This window comes from Pyrgilauda ruficollis, unplaced genomic scaffold (assembly GCF_017590135.1).
Source record: "Pyrgilauda ruficollis isolate IOZ18807 unplaced genomic scaffold, ASM1759013v1 scaffold21, whole genome shotgun sequence".
In the NCBI taxonomy this organism is placed as follows: Eukaryota; Metazoa; Chordata; class Aves; order Passeriformes; family Passeridae; genus Pyrgilauda; species Pyrgilauda ruficollis.
Genome location: NW_024520318.1, coordinates 10,132,495 through 10,155,715, shown reverse-complemented (window position 1 = coordinate 10,155,715; position 23,221 = coordinate 10,132,495). Strand labels below are relative to the sequence as shown.

The following is a 23,221-nucleotide window of genomic DNA, read 5'->3' as shown; positions in this document are numbered from 1 at the left end:
ACTAATGTTCACTCCAGTGCATGTGTCCTTTTGACTAACCACTTCTATCTGACAACCCTTTTTTGGCAACAGAACACATTGTACTTTTTGGATAATTGACTGTGGAATATAATGTTGTTTATTCAAAAGCAGGTCACACAGAACTGAGCTTCCAGTTGTCTTTATCCCTCTACCTTTCTTATCTTCATGCTGTTTAAATTTATGCTGAATTTCTTTTAATTACATATATGGTTTTAATTGATGTTCTGTATTTAAGCAATAGAAGGTGACCTGATAGTGAAATGGTACAGAAAGGTGGGCGGGAAGCTGAATTCAGATTTGAAAACTGTATTTGGACATATTATTGGTGAGCAGTGTCATGAAGAAACAAACACAAGCATGTACACTCCCGACACCTTCTGGTACCTACAGGGCCATGTTTGCCTGCAGTACAACTGCATTACTTCTCTGTACTGAAAAATCTACTAGAGAGACTCATCCACCACTTGCTCAGTGATCTGGAAATTCTACAGCAGCAAAAAGCCTAATTTTAAGCCTTAAGCCTTGGAGGACAAGAACCCTGAGGGAAAGTGATGTAGAAACACATAAAAGTTGTGAAAAATCTAGATGATGGGAAATGCAGTTGAGAAAATGGTTTCAAGAGAGAGTTTTGACTGAAGTATTCAAATGAGGTCGTGCAAGAATTGATGTGTTACTAAAGCATGTTTTTGGGATGCAGCCTGTGGAAAGAGAGGTTACAAGTAAGTATTGCATAATAGGAGAGGAGAAGGATTTTGATGCAGCAAGGAACAGAAAAGCAGCCATCTAACACAAGCTGGAGAAGGAGATGCAGGGCACCTTTCTGATGCTGATCATCAGATCAGGAAAACACAATTGTCACCTGAATCTTTGAGTATCTGAGATACACACGAAACAGGTTTACAAGAATATAAATGTTGTGCGCACTTGTTGTGAGGACACTTCCTCACGGAGACTTCTTCTGTTGCCTGAGTTGGACTGCAAAATGAAACCCTCCATGCTTCCTGGTGACAGCCTAGAAGGAGTCCACCAGTGACATATACACAGCAGGAGCTTCCCTGACCACTTAGGCCATTTTTCTCCATGAAAAATTCATGAGAGTTTTCACTTTAAGCTCTATCGCAGGAACAACAGAAAAGAAAGTGATTCATTTAATGAACAACCAGTTCTCACAAACCTGGAGGAAAATCCTGAAAAAAATATTCTTCAGGTGTTAGTAAAAACAGAGTCTATCTAGGCAATAATAGGATGAAAATTGTGATAGCTAATCTGCTGTATATTATAGCTCAGGTGTGGTTCCATTTTACTGATGACTAAACTAATCCTAATAAGTCAGGTTAAGTATCAGCAAACTCACTTGAGGAAATTTTGTTTGTTTGTTTAGAAAAATATTTAATTGGGAGGATGAGTGATACTGACAGGAAGAATAATTCATCTGTCTGTGCTAAACCACACTGTGGAAAATCCTTGCTAATGCTACATTGATCAGCTAACACACAGCAGCTCCACTCTTCTAATTTGTTTTGTGTAGCTGACTTTAGATGGCCCATTTCAATCTGGACTATTTTGAGGAGCCATGTGAAACTAAGTCACTGCCCTATTAGTGTAGATATAGAGACACATGAATATTACTCTGCTACAAGCAAGATGTAGTTCATCTGATATTTCTTCCAGCAGAGAGAATACATTGCGTCTGGAACAAAGAAGAAAATGTGACTGGAAAGTTTAGAGCCCTTAAATTAATTCCCTAGACAAAAAGTTGAGGCATCATACTCATAATACTATGTTATGTAACTTGCTGTGGAGCCAGGCAGCTACTAAGTGAAATAGTATATGTTATAAAAACAAAATATTGTTGTGAAAACAATTTTACAGCTTTATAATTCACTCTTATTTTCATTTAAGAACAAAACTGCAGATTCTGTTTGCCTTACAGGAGTTCTTTCAGCCTGTGATAGGAAACCTCTTCTTTTTTTTTTGACTTTCTTTTCCCCAAAGGCTGCTATTAAATTTACTACATCACGTTTCTTTATAGTTATTCAGAGGTAAATCTTAACAGGAATCCCATTTTGTGGAGGCCAAAGTTAGTTTAACACCAGAACATTTATGATCAGTAAACATAACCATATATTAGCAACTGCTTCATACCATTATTCTTGGATGAAACAAATATTATATTAGCAGGCATTACAGACTACTTTGTAATCTTTACAACTGAATATCTATTTTGGTGGAATCTTCATGGCTGGCACTGCTCACTGCGCACCAAGTTAGAAAACTTGCCTGCACATTCAAGTCCTAGGCTCAAGAGCCTATCTATGCACAACCATTCCTATCCAGGGAAAAATGATTCATCTTTTAAACTGTACACAGCCCCCTACACAAAGTGGTGCTTCAGTAACAAACCATGACTATTTTATTTGTACGTGTGCCATTAAAAACTGGACTAAGACTGAAGATATGCTTCACAGAGGTCAGTGGGAAAACTACCCAAATACAGGAAGATCCACTCCAAATGACATGGCCAAAATTGGACATCACCCAAAGCATAATCTATGCTGTCGCTGTGTTGTGAACAGAGTGACTTCTCTTAACACTGGCATTACCATCAGGTCATAAGCCCAAAGAGTTTCACACCAACAGGGCAGCCAGAGACCTTTGCACCTCAAACAGAAGAGCCACCAAATGATACCAGGATGTTCCATGTCTCCTTGTTCTGCCCTACTCTCCTAATCAATTGGTGCTTAACCTTGGACAAATTTCTCTACCCATTCAGGTTCTGGCTTCATTGCAATAAACTTGACAATGACACAGAGGTTATCTGACAGAAGAACAGCTTCCTCACACACTCTGGTGCTTTGGCTTCGAAAGAATTACAATGTGGTTGGACTCGAGTGTATTTTTAAATGGAAGGAACCAGCTCCTCCAATAATCAGCAGCACCATCACACTCAATCGCCAGAGTCTGCCTGTAAATTAAGTGGCACTCACTTTTATGGGTGCTGCTTTCTGTACTGAAAGCTGTAAACCAGTAGCAAGGCAATCCTTGTCACATCATGCTACAGAGCAGGCTGCCCCTTAGAGACCTGAGCTCAGGCAGCTCCAGGGCTCAGGCAAGCCCCACTGCCTGGAAACCAGCCAGCCTCCCTGCCTGATGCTATGTAAGTATACACTCACTGCATCTTATGACCTCAGACCCAAAATTCTTGTTAGCCTGTAGCACAGTCTGGCAGGATCTCTCACGGTAGACGCTTGGTTATCAAGAGTTAACCAGCACAGAAGCAGAGCCCTTGATTAACTTCAAGGTTGCCCCATGCCTTATCATGTATGGAGGCATTGTCCTCAGCTTATTTTAAGAAGGAGCAAGAAAGAACATCCAGGTATTATGCCAAAAGCCTCTTTCTCAATTATTCCTCTTATATTTCTAACCCATTGTGGCTGACTAAAGGCTAAAGCTGCAAAAGCTGCATCCTGAATCTGTAAATTTAAGTTGGTTTTTCATTATATGCTCACCTGACTTACTCCTGTAACTGCAGGCTCCCTGTTATCTTTAACTTCAAGGTAATTGTTTGGCAACTCTTTGTTTCACTATTTCAGGAAAACAATTCAAATATATGATACCTAAGAGAAAAAACTGATTAATTGCCCTGTCATCAGCTGGTTCCTGCTAGTATATGGAGTGCTTAAATAATAAAAATATAATACAAAGAACAAAGAGTGAAGAACTGGGCTCTTTCATAAGTCTAGGGTATAAACCAGACTGTGTCATATTCCTGCAGTCAGGATAAGGACACCATTCTGAAAACACCTCTTTGCATTTCTTGCCAACACCTATTCACCTGAAAAAAACCCCAATGATTTTCATGCAGAGATTTATAATAACTTTAAGAGGAAAACATTATTCTCAATGCCTCAGTACCGCAAGTCCTGAACTTCTCATCTTATTGTTAGACACAACTGCCTTCTTTCCCCTCCTCCTCATTTTAACAGAAGCAACAGTATTTAATTTAATCCACCCAGAAGCAATGACAGAGTCAGCAGCTGATATACAGCTAGTGCTGGTTAGAACTCTGAATTACTGTTTTGTGAAGAATGTCAACATTTTGACATTTGTTGCTATTCTCAGGGTAGAAAGGAACTGCATATTCGTCTCGAAATTTTGAAATGTCACACTGAACTCGCAGATTCAACTCTGAATTTCAGAATTTCACATTCTATTTCATTTTACATTGGCTTTCAGTCTTTTTTAATTCATTAAATGCCAAAGTAGAATATTTTAAATCACCCTTTTTAATTTTACTTTGGATTGCTTTATTTGAGCATATTAAAACTATGGGAAGCCACTGTCCCACATTGACAGAAAAACAAACTTCAATCATCATTTTACACTGGCTCCAAATCCCATCCATTGAAAATTTTTGATACATGACTTTTGTGAAGACACTTGGGTAAAAGCATAAAATTTTGGGTGAGAAGACACTTTGGGGGAGGCAAGCAATGCAAAGCAAGCTGCCTGCCTTTCTCCACAAGTCAAAAGCAACACTAGGGAAGGAATATATCCCTGTGACAGCAGGAGGGAATCTGGCAGACTGCTTTTATTCATCTGCAGAGAAGGAAAAGTTTCCAGTCGCTAAATTAACAGCAAACAGCAAGAGAATTAGTCTCAGCTCAAACACAAGTGCCGGAGGTATCTCCTTTATGTGAGTGATAGCAGCCTGTAAAAATTATTAAACCAGTGCAAGAGAAGTGCATCAGTCATAGTGAAGGACACTGGTGAGCAGATGTTTCTGAGGCAAAGATGAAACTTCCAAGTGAATGTCTCCATCACAGGTATTAAACCAATGGAAAAACTGACAAAAGCTGTGTAAAACGAGAAAACAGAGAGCCATCACAGTCCCTTTTGGGCACTGCCAGCTGCATGAGACCATGTCAGGGCTGGGTGCAGCAGGCGGCAAAAAAATCACCTCCAGCAGTGCGGAAACCACACGGTGGCTGAGGTCTGCTGGTCATGAGCAGCCACCACCACCTATGCCACAACCATGAGCTGCCTCATTAAATCCTCCTGGTTTACAGCTGTCTCCCCACTTTTCATGGTGCTCACCTGGAAAGGTGTGCAAAACTGAAGGGCTGTCTGAAGAGGAGGCCATGCTCCATATGAACTGATGCCTCTACAGGTGTGAATGGGGATACTGCAAGCCGTGGCTGACCAGGTTAAGGAACTTGGGCACTTGTGCCATGTCTGGGAGAACAGACACTGCTACCAAAGGGACATTGCTCCCTTTCTCCCAGCAAAATCTGCAGCAAAGAAATATGGATTTGGACGCCATACCAAATCAGAGCTACAAGACACTTCTGTCCTCACCAAATTGTTAAATTGCTCTCAAGAGATCAATGTTTTTGTTAAGATTTCCACCATTTTGGAACAGAGCCACAAAGTTGTCTCACATGGCTTCAGTGGTACCTGGTCTATATGCTGAAAACATGAAAGGTCCCTTTAGGAAGGAATGTGCTTCCCAGAGCCTATGATTAGAATTAGGAGAATAGCTGGGATCTAGGAAGAACAGATCTCCCAGAGCCATCCCTCAAAAACACCAGGAGATACATGAGGTCCCTAAAAGGTCCACTAATCTGCTTGGGGCATATGATAGTGCCTCAAAAATGCTCAAACATGACCAAAACCAGTTCAAGGACCTAAAACTATTTGGAGATATGAGAACTCAACAGGGGTTTTCGGTGTCTTAACCAGTCCAGCACAGAAACATTTGGTGATAGGTGAGCTGGTCGGTGGTGGGAATTTACCAGTCCTGCTTTGGCCACAGGGCAAAGTCCTGGGAATACTCCACATCAGAAACTGGCTTTGTCATATGTCTGCTATGGACATGCTGGTGCCAGAAATGAGCATGCCTAATGAGCCACCCTGGCATTGTGCCCTCTGCCCTTTGGGAGAGGAGTAGTTAAGAGAGAGGCTTCAGATTTTGACTTGGTCTGAGCAGGCACAGAAAGAGCATGAGAGAAGCCAAATGGTCTCATGAGAACTCTGCTGCTGCTCCTACAGAAGTCCCACCACCCACCATCCAGAAGAGAAAGCTCCTGAAGTTTTTTGGCTGTTGAAGCACATGAAGGTTTAAATGAGGACATGCACTCCACCAGATCATTTCCTAACTAGGACTTGGGCACTAATGCTAGACAGGGTGCTGCAAAAGACTAAAATGCCCAGAGGCTTCACATGCATGACTCCATAAGTGGCCCAAGGACAGAATGCAATGTGGAATTGTGTGTGAAAACTCATTGTTTTCAGCAAGCTTTAAGAACCAGTACAGATTATTTGCTGTTCCCATACCAATCCAGATTTATTTTGGATCAGCAGCAACTTCAACATGATTAGTACACAGCAAAAAACACAGAGCCACAGTGTCATGAACCTCTTCCTAGCCAGAATGACAAATATAAACCTTTTTTTTTTTTACCCTTTAAAAACATGAAACAAATTTAATGAAAGATTTTGCCTCTCACAGTGATGGATCATGGTATATGTTAGAATTAAGAACCATGAACTTTTAATCTGAGATGGATTTGCTACAACATTCTTAAAAATTTGTACACAAACTGTGTTCAAGATTAGGCATGCACTTTTCTGAATACATTTAAAAATTGTTCGATATTTTAAAACCATTCCCTTGCAAGAAAAAAAATTCCTAAAGGTCATCTTACATTTTATGTGATATGTATTAATGCTTCTTACCCTTTCTGTTTCCTTAACTGAAAGGTCTCAAATCAACCTTGAAAAGGCAAAACACAACCAAATGCAGAATCATGTGTGTATGTTGGAAAAGATGTTAAAATTTATATGCTAGCCAAGTCAAATTACAGTGACAATTCTTCCTAACAGATATCTGGCTCTAACACAGCTTTTTTTTTTTTTCCCCTTTTAAATAAAATAATTCCCAAAGTTCATTTTATGAATGAGTTATTGTGCAAAGGAAGAGAACAGCACGTGGTAAGGCCGGACAACACTGCTTTGAAAGCAAAGCCTGGCACCAATATGTTACAGAAGATTTGTAAGCTCAAAAGTGAAACAGGTAAGAAACAGCTATTTAGCAGGTTGGAAGAGAAAGAAAGTTTCTGGAGGAGTTTATCATCAAGCAGATGACAGTCTGTTCTGCATAAGAACTGAAATTATTTTTTATAGAGATACTTATGAAGTATTTCTGCATGTGTATTTGCAAATGCCACGTGCACACACACCAACATGTATATACAAATATATATAGGCATACATGAAACCCCCAACTTGAGCTAAATTAAATTGTCCCTCCAGCTTTGTAATGCAAATGAGACTAACAGGCTTGTGCTGTTTGTGGTTTGAGATGATTTGCGTTTCCATAGAGATGTTGACTGAACTACAGTTTTTAAATTTTTTATATATATAAGACTACTTGTATCTATAAAAGTCTAAATATGGATCTGCTATACCTCAGCATTTCCTCAGTGACTCCACTGGAACCACAACCATTTACACCAGTTAAAGCTATGTGCAAATTTTGTATCTTTCGCTACTTTTCAATCTAAGCTCTGTACCAAGTACCTGCAGAGCTGAGAGTTTATTGCTTCTCTCCCTACTTCAAAGGTTCTTGTTAAGGAAGGAGAAAAAAGAGAAAAGGCAGTTTCTTAGCCGCTCATAGATAATATTTCAAGGGCTTCTGTAATTTCTTTCCCTCTCTAAACTGCCTTGAGAAACATCTTTGCCGTTCAAAGTTCCCACTGTCAGGAAACCTGGAATTCAGGGAAGACCATCTGTGTGCTGTTAGAGAAGGAAATGACTAAGGGACAGGCTTTCTGTTATGTATCTGAAGCTTTTTCCCCTTTCCCTGTGAGCACCCACAAACTCAAGAGCACGGATGTGCTCAGACATCCCAAGGTGGGCCTGGGCAGCATCACTGACTCCCTACCTCACCCTTTTTGTTTTGTCATACACAATGAGGGCCCCACAAAGCTAAAAGACCTCCCAGAGCCACATTAGAGATGGCCACCAGCAGAAGTGACAAAAGCCAGGCAGGATCAGCTTGGGCAGAGAAACAAGGCAGACCCACTTTAACTTTCTATTTCAAACTGACTTCACTTTATGAGGGTCAGGCACTCGTTGAAGTGGATGGGGGCCGCCCAGTGTACCAACATCGGAGAGGAAAACCAGAGCCGAGCTCTGTGGGGGCTCATTTCCATGTGGTTTCAGTGATAAGTGATCTTTGAACAGCCACACACCAGAGGACAACCTCTGCAATCACTCTGAACCACAATCAAAACCAGCCTCTCGTGTACCTCCCATCTGCCTGAGGACAGGAAGGATTAATTGTTGAACCAGGGATGTCCATAAGTACATGAAGCAGCCTCTCACTTCATCTCGGGAGTGCCCAGAAGAAAAGCCTCCTGCTGAGTGATGCCTTACAGAGGCATGGCCAGGGAGCTCCTTGGGCAACAGCATGTCACAGGGACAAAGCCTCCCTCCCTCCCATGGGCTGACACCATGCTTCTGCATGTGACACCATCTCACTACTTGAGGCTCACAGTTTTTCTAAGCCCTGGCAGAGGTTCTTTTCAAAGCAGATGAGAGCTCCCTATTTCCAGCCTTTAAAAAGCCATATGTAGGGAGATCTGCCCCACACCTCTGATAGCACCACCTTAACCCCCACCACCTTTCAGGGAGTGTCCCAGGCCACGTTCAGCCATGTGGCTCTCCCAGGAATATCAGCGTCCGCTGGCATCTCTTACCTTCTGCTGCAGGGCGGGCGGCTGTGGGGCCAGCACTGGGTCAGTGATGTAGGTCTTCTTCGTGCCCTGTGGCTGGTAGAGCCCAGGGGGAGCCTGGCCCATGGCATTACTCGCAGGATACGCAGGCTCGGCCTTCCAGGAGCTCTGCGGCACGTAGGGCGCCTCGGAGCCGTTCCTGCCGCCGTACCCCCCGTAGTAGGGGTCCTGGTAGCGGCCCTGCGGGGGCGCGTATCCGTAGGCGGGCTCGGCGGGCCGGCCGGGCGGAGGGCCGTAGCCATAGCTGGGCCCCTGGGGCTGCGGCGCTCCGTACTGAGGGCCCGCGGGCTGGCGGGACGGCGCGGTGGCGTAGGGCTGGCCGGGCCCCAGGCTGCCATAGTGCCCGGGCTGCTGGCTGGGCGGTTGGTAGTGCGGGCTGGGCTGCGCCGTCCTCACCTGCACGTTGAAGGCCGGGCGGCTCGGAGTGGAGGCCGTGGCGTAGGAGGCCGGCACTGGCTGCGGCTTCAGGGTGCCAACGGGAGTGACCGGGATGGGCGCTGGCTGCCCCGGGCCCTTGGCAGTGGACTTCTTGGTGGCGGTGAGGGGAGGCTGGTTGGGGATGATCATCCGCTTGTGGCCAGTGACAGGAGTGGACACGGATGGGGTGGTGGCAGCGGAGCTGCTTGAGGTCCCAGAGCCCTGGAGAGCGAGGAGAGAGACACAGGGTCAGCAGGAGAGGCCACTCGGGCACCGGGTCGAGCAACGAGGGTGGAAATGGGGGTTTACAGAAACATCTGTGCAGCAACTCAAACTGCTTGTGAAAGCAAGAATAACCTAGAGCCACATGTTACAGAATGGTTATAGCAACCTTCCCCTGCTCTGACAGAACAGGGACGGCACTGCAGCAGCAGAGCAGAACTGCCATGCATGGCATTTCATCTCTCCTTGGAGGCTTCTCCTACGCCTCCAAGCAAACAAACAAATTAAAAAATGATACACGCAAAAAAAAAAAAAGGAGACTCGCCAGAGGATAATTAGGGAAAACCCCATGCATTCCTGTGAAAATGAATCTGTTTTGAAAAAGAGAGAAAATGAGATTATAGTCTCTATGGAGACATGAAATTCGCTGGGTCCCTAGAGCACTTGTAGGGTTCTGCCCCAATACAGGAACTCCTTTAACTGTGCAGGAGGCAGCAGATTGGGATAGCCTGCAAGCAGGTCCCAGGCTGTAAGAATGAACTCTGATCAAAGCAAATCACTGAGGTGTCCCTACCCTGGCTGTACTGGTTGAACACCTGGAATGACCCCAGAAAAGTAAAATGCTACACATGCTTCATTAAAGGGCAGAAAGTGGGTCAGGATTTCCAAGAGCTTCAGAAGTCAGCTCCTACCATGGCAGCCATGTAACCACTGCCCCAGGCACAGCAATGCTGGGGCAGCCAGGGAAGAGGATCACAGCAAATGCTGTTGCTTCCTTAAATTTGGCCATGGAATGAGGCTTTGTTGCAGCGACGCTGTCTAACAGGCATCGTACATCCTTCAGTCTAGTGTACTTGCTTGTCTGGCTTACCTCACATTTAAATGTTCAAAAACACCAGTGTGAAAAGACATCTTTGTTAAAGAGCTAACAATGTGAAAGTTTCTAAAAAACACTCACCAACACTCTTTATGTCTTCTCACTACATCAGAGAAGAGTAAACTTGAATTTCTAGAGTTTAGGATTAGGAATAATTTCTTGCTTCTCTGTTTTCCTTTATTCTAAAAGAATACCTGAATTGTATGCCTTCTATGGAGAAATGCATTAAAGTGAAGACATGCAGTTTTACAGCACTTAACACCATACTTATATGAGGTTGTATCTCATTCAAACTTCCTGTACCAGACTTGATCTCATCCATGATCTGCTTGATAATCTGCAAGTTCACAGCAGCCCAAAGGCAGACCAGCTCAGCCTTTACCCATGCTCATGTGCACTCTAAGGCATGTGACACCTTTAAAGGACCTGTATTTGTCCCCAGGTGTTCCTGTTTATGCACGCACCCTGACCTCCACCTACTGCTCCACCACCATGCCCTTGGTGGGGAGGGCATGGTGAGCACTCTTTGGGACCTGCACAAGCTCTACTGGGGCCAGAGAAATCCTGTGCCTGGTCAGCAGGTGGCGGCAATTAATTGCTGCCAAACCACCCAGGGGGGGCTGGGGGAACTTCAGCCAACTTGAGCCTCCAAGGGTTCCAAATTCATCCTCTGTATGGGGTGGGAGAAACTCATCCTCTTACAGGGCGGCTGTGGCCCCCCACATTTGGTAACCACCTCACACAAAGCGAAAAAAGATAAGTGCAAGACACTCAATTTCTAGTGCACAGCCTACAAGCAAGTCTACCCAAGGGATAAGGAAGCTCTACCACCCAACTGGCAGCTCTTCCCTGGTGATGTGCAAATACTTTTTTGCTGATGCACTGGTAAAGACCTTACTCCTGCAATCACACCTTCAGGGCAAACCTCCCACAAGGAAACACTATAAATCAGCAAAAAACCCCAGGCAAATAAGAGCATCAGTCTGTTCTGAAAGGTGTGAAAGGTGTGCATTCAGAATAATAAGGCAGCAAACTTCTGCTGGAGGAAAAACATCTCAATGTGTTCACACCCTGACCTTGCTAACAGGTCCATGACAAGGCAGCACATAGACAGACAGAAGAGATTTTCAAACTGGGAGCAAGGAAGAGCTGAAACATGTCTCAGCTGAACTGCAAGGGCAGAGACAGGTTAAGGGTCTGTAGCCCTCCATTAATACTGTCCAATTCTTGTACTTCTGAAACACCTGAAGGGAAGCCGGCACTCCTCCATTCCTGCATCAGAAAACAACTGCACCAGCACTCACTGCTAGCAAGAAAACTTGCTTTCTGTCAGAATTGTTCTCCCATGTCAGGCTAGCATTTATGCCTGGGACTGCCAGAAACTTTCCCATTTCCTCACCTATTTCATTCTTGTAAATTATAGTAGTTTGTCCACTTACTGTAATGGGATGAAAGGTCCACAATGCAGCACTGTGTAATTACCACCAGAAAAGCATTTTTCTTTTCCATGTGAAGAGGTAGAAGGTAGATAATGTTATAAAGGCAATGGCCTGTCTGGGGGAGGGGAAAAGACCAAACCAAAACAACATAAGTGAGCCCTGTTCATCACATTCTGTATTTCTGAATGCAGACTCTGGAAGCAGGTCATGACAGATGCTACTAAAGCTGTTCTGATCCTATCTCAAGAACTGGGGGGCTTCAATCTTACATATAAACATCCACATAACACATATAAACATCCACATAACACATCACTGATGTCAGTCTCCTGCCTGGATAGGAAAACAGCTAAGAATGAATGACAAACCCTTCTTCCAAAAAAACTCCAAACCCTCACAATCTGTGGACCGGTACCGAGCAGCTCCTGTGTTTAACACTACAAAGAGGATGAGCTGCAAGTATCCCGAATCCAGCAAAGGAAGGTGGCAATTTGGGGGAGTAGAGCCCAAACTTTGCTATCAACTCCACAGTGAAGGCCCGAGCTAACAAGTACTGGCTGCATTGTGGCATCAAACCACAGGCTGCCTTGAGGAGGAGGAAGTTTGCATCAGTAGGAGTCCCCAGAGGCACCCTGCGTGACTCATTCTGAATTCCTCTGAGGGCACTGGGCAAGTGTGTGATGAAAGCTGGGGTTTATGGGGGGAGGAGTAAGGATAGCTGATGTGGTGTAGTAGAGAAATGGGACAGGCTACAGGGAATTTAACACTACTGGAACATTGATGATTTATGAGGACACAAGTTGGTTGTAGCTCTTGTGCAAGGGCACAGGTGAGGTATCACCATAAATCCTCTGCCCTTTTGCCTGAGAGAGAGAAGGGTGGCCACAGTCCAGCCATGCACTCAAATATCACCCCTGGCTTAAACCTTAAGATTACTAATGGATCAAGAAAAACTTTATGAGCAAACAGTAACTAAGGACAAGATTCCTGCTCTGAGGACAGGAATGTGTGGAAGGACCAGAAAAGGGTACTCAGATACCAGTAGGAGAGAGATTTCAACAGCTGTCTGGAAGGCACTAGGAGGACAGGAGGGATGGATGAGGCTGTAAAGGTGCCAGGTAGATGGAGCAATAAACAGAAGGCTGGAAGGAGCTATCTATATCACTGGGTACAGTATAACAAAAGAGATGACTGTCACAAATGTTTCATCCAAGTGAATCCATAGAACTTCCACCAATACAACCAGGCAGACTCATCCAAAAGCACATCAAAGTGACTGCTCAGAAACATGAAAACAAGTAGAAACAGGAGAAAGAAAAAGGAGAAAGCCAAAGAGTGAATTCATAGGAGCTCAGGCATCCCTTTCTCCAGCAGCTCCTGGACAGCTCATTTCAAAACCATGCTGCATTTGCAAGTGATTATCGCAGTCAAACACACTCTCTGACATCCTCTGAGGGCTGTTTTCAGAGGAAGACAGGCTTTCCTCTGCTCGCCATGCCCTGATGAAACTGTCTGACACACTTCGCAAGTGCAAATTAAAACCACGCTACTTACCATCAACCCCTTCTTGCAAATTCGTATTTGCAAAGAGAGTAAACTAGAAACCCCAGGTGTTGATAACATAAAGCCGTTGAGAGAAACTAGAGTAGGAAGGAGTTAAATTCAGAACCTCATCTACCACAAGCATTATAATACAAAATCTTTTTTTTCTAAATGGGAAAGCACAAGAGCCTTGTTTAAACACAGATGGAAGTACCTAAATGTACTGCCTCTTCTACAAATGAATTATCCAGCAGTTCAAGTAAAGGTGAACCAATACTGACAAAAGCAAGTAAAACTCAATCAAATGTGGGAGGAAAAAAAACCCCAAAACACTTCTAAAAAAGTTTACCATGTATAACCATGAGTGGAATTATTTTGCTTGGCAAATCCTGCCTTGTCTTTTTAAATGCAGAGGAGGTTTATAAACATTTTCAGGAGTTTCTTGTACCAACCATCATAGGGAAAGTCTATGGCATTGTGATAAAGCCACACTGTCCAAGGGATCTGACTGTCAGAGCTGGGTATCTGGATTCAAAGCTACCCTGATGGGAAAACCAAAATCCCAAGTATTTTTGATTCTTCACCCTGTAGAAATTATTTACATAAATCTTAAATTAAATTCAATGTACATCTACAGCTAAAAAGTCATTGCACAGGTACTAGGTATGAATCCTGTTGTTCTACAGAAATTAACCTATAATTCTTTGCCATTTGTCAGGGTTAAATCTTAAAAAGAGTACAGAATAATCACAGTCTACAGCATGAGCATGATTCTATATGATCAGCTGGAATCCATATGAAAAGGACTTCATTCTTTTACTTCACACATTTGTAGAATTAATTTTATAGAATCCCTTCAGTTACTCAAGTTTCAGAGACTGAATCAAAAATGCCAATACAAAGTTTATCACATTCTGTTCAATTCTCCAGACATTTTTTCATAAAGGTACAGTTGAATAGCTTTAGCCCTTTAGCTGTCAAATTATTACATACAAAGGTACATTACTCCAGCTCAGTGATTTTCAACCTTTATGCTCGGCAGCCGCCAAATGTTTCTCAGAAGAGACAAGCTCCTTTATGGAGTAAGTTAATCTACTGACAACAAACACGGGTTTTTCAGTTACCTTTCATTGAATTCTTCTTAGTTACCTTAGGAGTGATCCATGGACCCCCAGGGTTTGCAGAGCAGAGGTTGAGAACCATGGCTCTAGCTGGGGCTGCCTTTTTTGGGCATTTCAGTCATTAATTACTCCAGGATAGGAATGAAACAACTCTTCTTCCTCGAAAGGCAGAAACCTGGCAACTACCGGTGGGCTGAACCCAAGATGCGGCGTCCTCAGGGGGCTGCCAGTTCAACGGGCCACTGCAGCATCTCTCCTCCTAACTCAGCCCCTCTCCTGCATGGTCCACTGGCACAAGCTGGGCTGAAACACAGAGCCAGCTCAGGCCACCTGAAATCCTTTAAGTAGCACTCAAAGGTGTGGAAGTTGGAGGCCTGGGTGGGAAGGGCAGCAAACAGTGAAAAATCAACTTGGCTTTTCCTATCACCAGTGATGGGCATTCACCTTGGCTAGCTGAAGGTGCTTAAAGCTCTCTCTCTCTGAAATGTACCTCCACAGGGTCATTTATTCCATTCTACTATTGAAGCCTAAAACAGGGGAGATGAATCATCCACTGGGGGAATCTACTTCTCTCTGCTGACTGTATAAGAAGCATAAAAACAGGCAAGACAAGTCACTGAATATTTAGACAGCACAAGTTAGTGGAGACAAATTCCACAATAAGCAGGTAATTTTGATGTGACTGTAAGAAGCAGAGATCCCTTTTCCCTGCATTAAGTGCTCTGCCACTCAAGCTCAGCTACAGCAGCACACCAAAGGGATTACTGAGTGCCAGCAGCTCAGACAATCTGCCAGGATCCTGCTGCACACTGTAGCCAAGGCATGACCAAGAGATTGTGTTGCAAGTTTATTTCTAGTGTATGAAGGGGGCTGACATGAATGGGACACCCTTCCCCACCTCCTCTTCCACCTCTGTGCTGAACAGTGGCTCCTGCTGGAATTGGAGCTGCTGCTTTTCCAGGAGCAGCATCTGGGCTGGGCCTCCCTTCTGCCTGAGGTAGCAAACCTCAACTCCCCCTCAGTATGGGAAAGATAACCCCTGAGAAAATAAAATACTCTGCTTTGAAACCTCGGTCTTTAGGCACCTGAAAATGTGAACAGGGATTTTAGGGGGTTTCCTGATGTGCAGACACCTCTACCTCCTGCTGACTTCAAATTCTGTATTTGAACAAGCTGCTTTGCCCAGTGATAATGTATGGCCAAGTTCCCCTGAACCTGTCTGAACCTTTTTCTGTCTGAAATAACATCTGGGTGAAAATGAAAAATCTGGCCTCCCATTTGGGACTTGCAGATGCCTGGAGTCCTGGTAGAGCTCCAGCTGGGCTGCTTCATGTCCGAGATCCTGAGTGGAATGACTGCTCCCATTTAGCATACCTGATGCATTTTCAATATACAGCATTCCCTGGCCTTCTTTATAAGGTCCAGACAGTCCAAGCACACTGACTGAGGACACATCTCTACAACTCTGCACTGCTGCTATGCCGTGCACATAGCTCAGTTCCTAACACAGATTTCTTTTAAGAGTCAAAATGTCCTTAGAACCCAATCCAAAGTTTTGAAGTCTGGTCCAAACCCTAAACCCCTCAGCCAAAACACGTTTATAATCAGATGAAGTTTTTCTTTACACTTTCATCATTCTCTCATTTCTAGTTTACAGCTGACAAGCAAGTGTCACGGATGTATGGGCTGTGCATGGATCAGCAGCTACACTCAGACTTTGCAGATGTGAGATTCAATTTGCTGGCTTGATCACCAGAAGCTATCAAGGTATTCAAACAGACTGCTCCCAGGCACTACACCAAAAGAAGAAGAGGAGAAATCTAATAAAGTGTTCATCTCTGGTTCTCAAATGAAGAGACTACCTTGTGAATGCCATAAAGTGTTACAAGAACACAACTGCTTCTGAGGTTTGATCTGTTTTTCAGCTGCTACCACAGGTGGAAAAGGAGTCAACATAGTTGTTAATGTTTCTGTCCATAACCTCTTTGTACTCCTTGTGATGGCCCAGCCTGAAACCGTGGGAGATGGTGCACAGAAGAAAAGGTGCTAAGAGCTGACCTCCAATATTTTATCATGGAAAACAGCCTTCCACAACTGACGCGTGCAGTTACAGACACACACCTTGGTTCAGCTTTCAGTGCGGGTGTCAAGTGGTTTAGGCAATCTGGGTTTCCACTTTGCAACACTCCATTAATTCCAGAGAGTCTGAACACATCTAAAAAATTTGGTCTCCAAAACACAACAGTGTTATGCCAGGGAAGAATTTCCTTCTCTGTTTCATATTTACTTTTTTGTTTACCTAATACTATCGCTACGATGGCTACTCTGAGCTTTTTATTTGCTTTTCATTTTCTGATGACTGATCATTTGGTATTTATGAGAAGGACTCTCTGAGAGACCAGTTTTAAAAGATGTGCAAACAATTGACCTAAATACTTTTAGTGCTGGTGACAGTCAAGGTCCATAATTCTAGCTTAATCCATTGAAAGGCTTAGTTATTATTTAAACTCTCCTACTTAAGCAATTCAACTTGACCACTTCAAATGCAGTAGCAACTTTATCTACAAGAATATCAGATATCAGCATAACTGATATGAGACATAACTGTCAAAAAGTTACAGAAGATGCCAGTCAAGAGAAGTTAAACATTTTCTGAATTCATCTTGGGATATTTCTGTAATTTCCTACTCTTATCACTAAAATGACATTATTTGCACCCATCTGGACCTGAGAACCACACAATGGCACCCCCCTGCATAGATTTAATCAGTGGCACATGGACTCAGCAGTAAATTACATAAAGAGCTGTAAAAAGGCACCACATCCCTTTGGCCACACCAAAAGGCAGAACTACTGAGGACAATCCCAGAAGCAAAGACCACAAAAAAACCAGCACTGCACCATGTGAAGGCAAGTCAGCATGTGCATCGAGCATTGAAACAGCTTCTTGAGGAACACCTCCTCTAAGTCTTAGCAATGCAGGAATGTCCAAAACATTTCCATTCACCAAAGTGGGCCCTTCTAATGGGCTGAACAAATTCCCTTGTTTAATTTAGGCAAATATTGCTAAGCCTGACAATGGGGAAGCCCCCACCCCCTATAAATAAGAACTTAGGGTAAGCAAAGTATTTTTATGACTTTTGCTATTACTAAGCTAGTAAAACTTAAAGTATCATAATTACAGCACCCACATACTTTTTTTCCTTCCTTTATAACTTGCAATTTGTAATGGAAAAGAAGTTCCTGTGCATGACAAATATGGGCAGGTTTGAGGGTTATACCACTATCCATGGATGTGCATCATGATTACAAAAAGTGGATTAAGAAGGTATAATGGAAGATGTATGAGTGAGGGAAGAGGTCTGCACCTGTGAGCGACAGGCCAAAATTCCACATATATGAAGTCTTCTGGAGAAGTCTTCTACAATTTATATGGAAAAGTTATCATTTTCTATTGTATCTTGAACGACAGACACAAAGAAGAATCCAGAACCACTATAAAAACTTCTCATTTCCTAATAAATTGCAAAGGAATTTTAGAGTGTTTATAGAGTATACAAGCTTTCTTCCTTTATTAATTCTAGAGAACACTAAAAAAGTGTGCATATGTACACATAAAATAATAGGAAATACATATGCACCCAGACACTACTTGGTTTACTTTGTGTTACTTATTTGTTTACGATTCCATTTATTTGCTGCATTGCATTTATAACCTATTTATCTTTTTGAATTCCAAAACTCTATTAAACCAGATTTAAAACATTTTCCTACCAGAGGGCATAAACATTTTCAAATGTTAGTATTGTCTCTATTTCCTGTGAAAACCATGTGTTTTCATTCTTCTTTTCCCCACATTTTAAAGCCTGTGCAAATAGCAGTACAGAAGAGCAGAAGCATCAGTGAACAATTCTGTGTTCATACAACATCTGCTTTCTTATGGTTCACTTGAGGTCCAGAACCCACTGTCATCTGCCAGTATTTTTAGTGGGCTACAAAATGGTTCAAGTTAATAAGTTGAGAGGTTAGCATCAGGAAAAAACTGTATAGCCGCACGTCTAACAAAAAAACCAATCAAACAAACAAAAAAAATCCCATAAAAGACAGGCATATGTGACAGAGAGGTTATTTTCCTATTAGGTTCCATGTACACCTTTCCAAAAGGCTGATGAGCTCCAGCAACAGGTCAAATTTAACAGTTTTCCCAGATGGCTCCTTCTGGGAAGTGGAGTGGAACATTCCCTCATTTATCCGTCTGCCTGGGTTATCAGCACTGCCTGAAATACCTTAATCTTTCCACAGTATCACAGACTCCAAGCACGATGTTGAGAAATCTGATTGGAAAGGTTTTCTTCCACCTGCTGTAGCTTTTAAAATTAGTCTCCAGGTATATAAATACATACACCAAGATACACAGAAACCCCCTGCAGCACTTCTAGTCAAAACACCAGGGCAGTACTATAACCAGCCAGAAAGAGTGAAAGAGAGAGCATTAATTTAGAGCACAAGCAAAAAAGCCATCTGTACCACAGAAACACTTGGGTATGAAACAATACAGAAAGTTAAGATTATTTTTAAATTCAAGTGTTAATTCAGAGTAATCACTGTTTCTGCACTATTTTCCTCTTCTCATAGAAGATATAATTACATTAAATGTATGGTAAATAAAATGTTTACTCAAATAACACACTGATAAAAATTTAGAATCACAACCGTATCACTGTAAAAAGCCTGTGTAAAGGAATGTCAAATCCATTGCCTCATCAGGCTTCGTTCTGTTGCAAATGGCATTATAAATTAATCCAGTTTTCCTAAATATGCCTTGAGGAAACAAGACCACAAATAGCCATTGTAAGCTTTAATATAAAAAACCCACAAAAAAATATGAAAGAACAAACAAAACCCTTCTCTTCATTCTTAACCAGAATGCAAGAGCTTTGTTTTCAATGACTGACACTGCTGACTAGGTTATATAGTTTGCAAAAAAAAGTCAACATTTTTGATACAGCTAAGTACCATATTCCAGTTTAATACCAGGCTTTCTCCTTTGCCACGCTCCATTCTGCTCAGTGAGTTTTAGGAAGAAAAAAAAAAGTTCCTAAACTTCATCGCTAATGACCTAATGAGCCTAATTAAGTTATGATTTGTAATTTTTCCCACTTACACTGCTCTTGGACCAAAATAACATCCCAAAACATTTGCTCCATGGCTTGCTGACTGGGTTATCACAGTCACAGCTTACAACTAAAATACTCTTCCACACCCCTCAGTGCCTGAATTACATTTTTTAAAAGTGCTTTATATCAAGCCAGATTCTGTTCTCAGGGACATTGGTGCCAGCTCACGTGTGTCTATTGACTCCAGCAGATTTACTCCAAACATCCTGGCTGCTGCAGATCTGATATGACCTTCTGCCGCCTCTGAATTCACTGGGTTTGTCTCCCCATGGGGAACACAGTGGAGGTTTCTATGCAAACAGTAATGAATCCTACCAATCTGACCTTCTCCAGGTACTAATCGTCCAGCTTTCCCCAAAACTCAACACGCTGGAGATCTTGGCAATTCATCCTGCTGCAGCCTGAACGAAAGCAAATGAAACTTCTAATCGAGATTAAACACAGCCTGCACTGGACTAAGCCTCAGCACCTCCAAGGACTCAGCTCAGCCTGTCCCAGCAGCAGCACCTCCAGCTGTGCACCCTGACCTGTGCGCCCAGCCACGAACCCTTCTGCATGAAGAACTGAACCCAAGCGTGCTAATTCCAAACAAACAGACATATTCTCCCTCTCTCCTCACTTCTTTCCTTGTGGTGGATATATAAATGCATACTGATGGCTACTGCGACTTGCAGTCTAACTAATTTTGACATTTTTAACTCCAGAATTTGAAACAGTGACTTTCTCACTCTGAGGCAGGAGTACTAAATGCTAAAAACCTTTGGGACTGGGGAGTATTAATTTTAAATCTGCGAGCTTGGCTTCAACAATGTTTTTAACAAGAGCTCAAAGCTCTCCAAAACTCAGCAGTGCATGCCCAAAAACTGCAACAAATTTTGGTTCCAAAATGGAGTTTTGTGGCTTTAATTCTTGCTTGTCACAGGTCAAATTAAGCTCCAGACTTGAACTTGAGGGGAGTGAGGAGAATTCAGATCTAGGTCTGAATTTACCATGGGATTAAATCATATTTAATTTCTAGTTTGTAATGTACCCTTTTCTCTTTTTTCTCTCTTTTGCGGTTTATAATGTACTTGTATTTTAAGAAAAAAATTATGCACAGAAAAACATCCTGGCATCACAAGTCATCAATAAATCTTTTTTCCATAACAACCCACAAAAATTCACTGCAGGACCCAATTGTTGAAACACAAAGCAGTGACATTCTATAAGCTTTCAGAAGTATCATTCTAACCCTTGTGGACTCGATGAATTCTCTAAATGAGTCATTGGCCTCTCAATGGAATTGTCAAAACTTAGGTTAAGCCAGGTTAATTCCCTCCCCCCTTTAATTTAGAAGTCCAGCTGCAGCACATGGCTTTCCAGCGAAAAGGTCTAAATGCAGAACCCATTCACCCTGAACAGGAAATCTCACAGGGCCCAAAGCTAATTTTTTTTCCTAAAAGCTAGAGATAAGCCACACTTATGGGAAAAAATGTAATTTCTGATGCCTTATGGGCCATGTGATGTAAAAATCAATATTCCTCTTACATGGCACAAATAATTTTCTGCTGAAGGTTAAAGTATCATGGTTGAAGCTGCTATGGTTGGGGAGGGAAAAAGGGCAGCTGTTAGGAACGGGGCATGAGGAGAGCAGAGACTTTAACCGGAGCAGGGATAAGGGAGATGCTGAAAACAACACTTCTAACCAAGACAAGTAAGCAGACGTGGCATTGATTACATGGTCATAGAAGTGTTTGGGTTGGACCTGAACATCCATCCAGTTCCAAACCCCTGGCACGGGCAGGGGACCTTCCACTACACCAGGTTGCTCAAAGCCCATTCAGCCTGGGCTTGAACTCTTCAGGGATGAGGCAGCCACAGCTTCTCTGAGCAACCTGTGCCAGTGCCTCACCACACTCAGGGAAGAATTTCTTCCTTATGTTTCATCTGAACCTGCTCTCTTTCAGTTTAAAGCCATTCCCCCTTGTCCTGTCCCTACATGCCCTTGTCAAAAGTCCATTTGGGGTTGGGCTGAGGGTTTCAGCTAGGTGGGACAAGGAGGGACATCCTTCTGCCCCACAGGCTGTCCTCTGGTACGATGATGAGCGCTCCTTCTCTCTGCCCAAGGCTACCTGTGACAGCTCCAGCTCCCAGCACAGCACCCTGCTTTACTGCCTTGCTGCCACCAGTGTCAGCTCCTCTGGAACCCCCAAAAGAGAGATTTTGCTGGGCATATCATACTCTTCACAATGGGATAAACTACACTGAAAGTAGAGCAAGTTTTTATACTCCCACCCCTACTGTGCCAGAAGATCACTTGAAAATGTCCCTGCCTACTTTGTTAGGGCCAAAACCACTCAACTTCCAGGTTAAAACAGTTCATGTCCAGCTTGTCCTCAGGAATGGATACAACAAACAACAATCACAGCTACTCATGGCATTGTTGTCAATGGTCTACACAAATTTGGTTGCAACTGGTGAACTGTCTTTAGCCTTCCAACAGCACTACAGTTCTCACCACTGAGAATATGTCCTAAGGAGGAAAGGATTTGTCTCAGCTGTAATTAATTCCTTTTTTTCATAATAACAGAAAAACCAAATAGCAATTAGAAAAAAAAAAAATATGGCAGAAGAAAAAAACTAAAAAAAAAAAGAATAGAGGGAAAGAAAATAAATAGTTTATCCTACTATTACTGCAAAGAAATATTTAACTCTGGACTTCAGAGGGCTCTAGACTTCATTTTAAAAAATATGCAGTTTTCAAGAGTGCAGAAAAAGTTTAAAACATAAAAACTAAAGAGCCTGATGGAAAACTAAAAAGAAACTGAAATAAGTTTTCTTTAAAGAGAAAACAAAAATTATTTTAGACTGATCCTATGATATTTTTAACAGCTGGAATTGATAATACTGAACTTGGACGTAATTCTACTATATTTAGCTTTGTATCAAAGTCCACATGACTTTTCCATGAGACAGAAGAATAGATATATAGGCTGATAGACAGATGGATAGATACATAAAAAGAAAAGGGAAAATATAATTAGGAAAGGGAGCATTTTCTTGTCTGTTCTTTCAGTATGTTTTTTTTTTTCATTTCAATTTCTACCTTATTATTTCCTATAAGTAGAAACAGATTTTTCTCTCTTTCAAAAAATTCTTAAACAGAAAACCTCCTTTGACAGCTTCAACAGCAGATTAATCACTTTTGTAACCCACAAAAAAAAAGTTTTCTGGAAAGCATAACTGTCTGTAAATGTAAATGACAGTATTACTCTCTCTTATGCTAAGACGCCTACACATTCTCTCACTTCCATGACTCAGCACCAGATAAAAGCTTGTAAGATAATAAGCAGCAAACCTTCTTCTGGAAGTATAAAAATAGTTAAAAAAACCCAATTCTTGCTGCACCCCTTAAAACAATAAATCCTTATGGTGTTAAAACAAATTCTGCCAACAGATTCCTCTCCTACTGGAATAAGACACAAATAACCCAAGGACTTCAGAAAAGAGAGGGACCAGGCTCAAGCAACATCAAAATCCAAACACATGCAAACATGAGAGGCTTTTCTTTTTCTCCAAATGAGCAAGAATGGGTTTGTTTCAACAAACAGGAATTTTATTACTGTTC

The 23,221-nt window shown here is 42.4% G+C and overlaps 1 protein-coding gene across 8 annotated transcripts in view; it reads right to left on the bottom strand.

The window, feature by feature from the left end:
* The window catches only part of LOC121353799 (LIM domain containing preferred translocation partner in lipoma), a 335,201-nt gene that overhangs the window by 120,856 nt on the left and 191,124 nt on the right, over window positions 1–23,221 (bottom strand). For 6 of the 8 annotated variants that reach the window (XM_041467937.1, XM_041467935.1, XM_041467938.1 and 3 more), the window contains one exon: window positions 8,784–9,458. In XM_041467937.1, coding sequence (XP_041323871.1) covers window positions 8,784–9,458 — 675 coding nt within the window. Of the gene's footprint in view, window positions 1–8,783; window positions 9,459–14,440; window positions 14,665–23,221 lie in introns of those variants that run through there. The other 2 variants (XM_041467940.1, XM_041467941.1) reach the window with 2 other exon arrangements.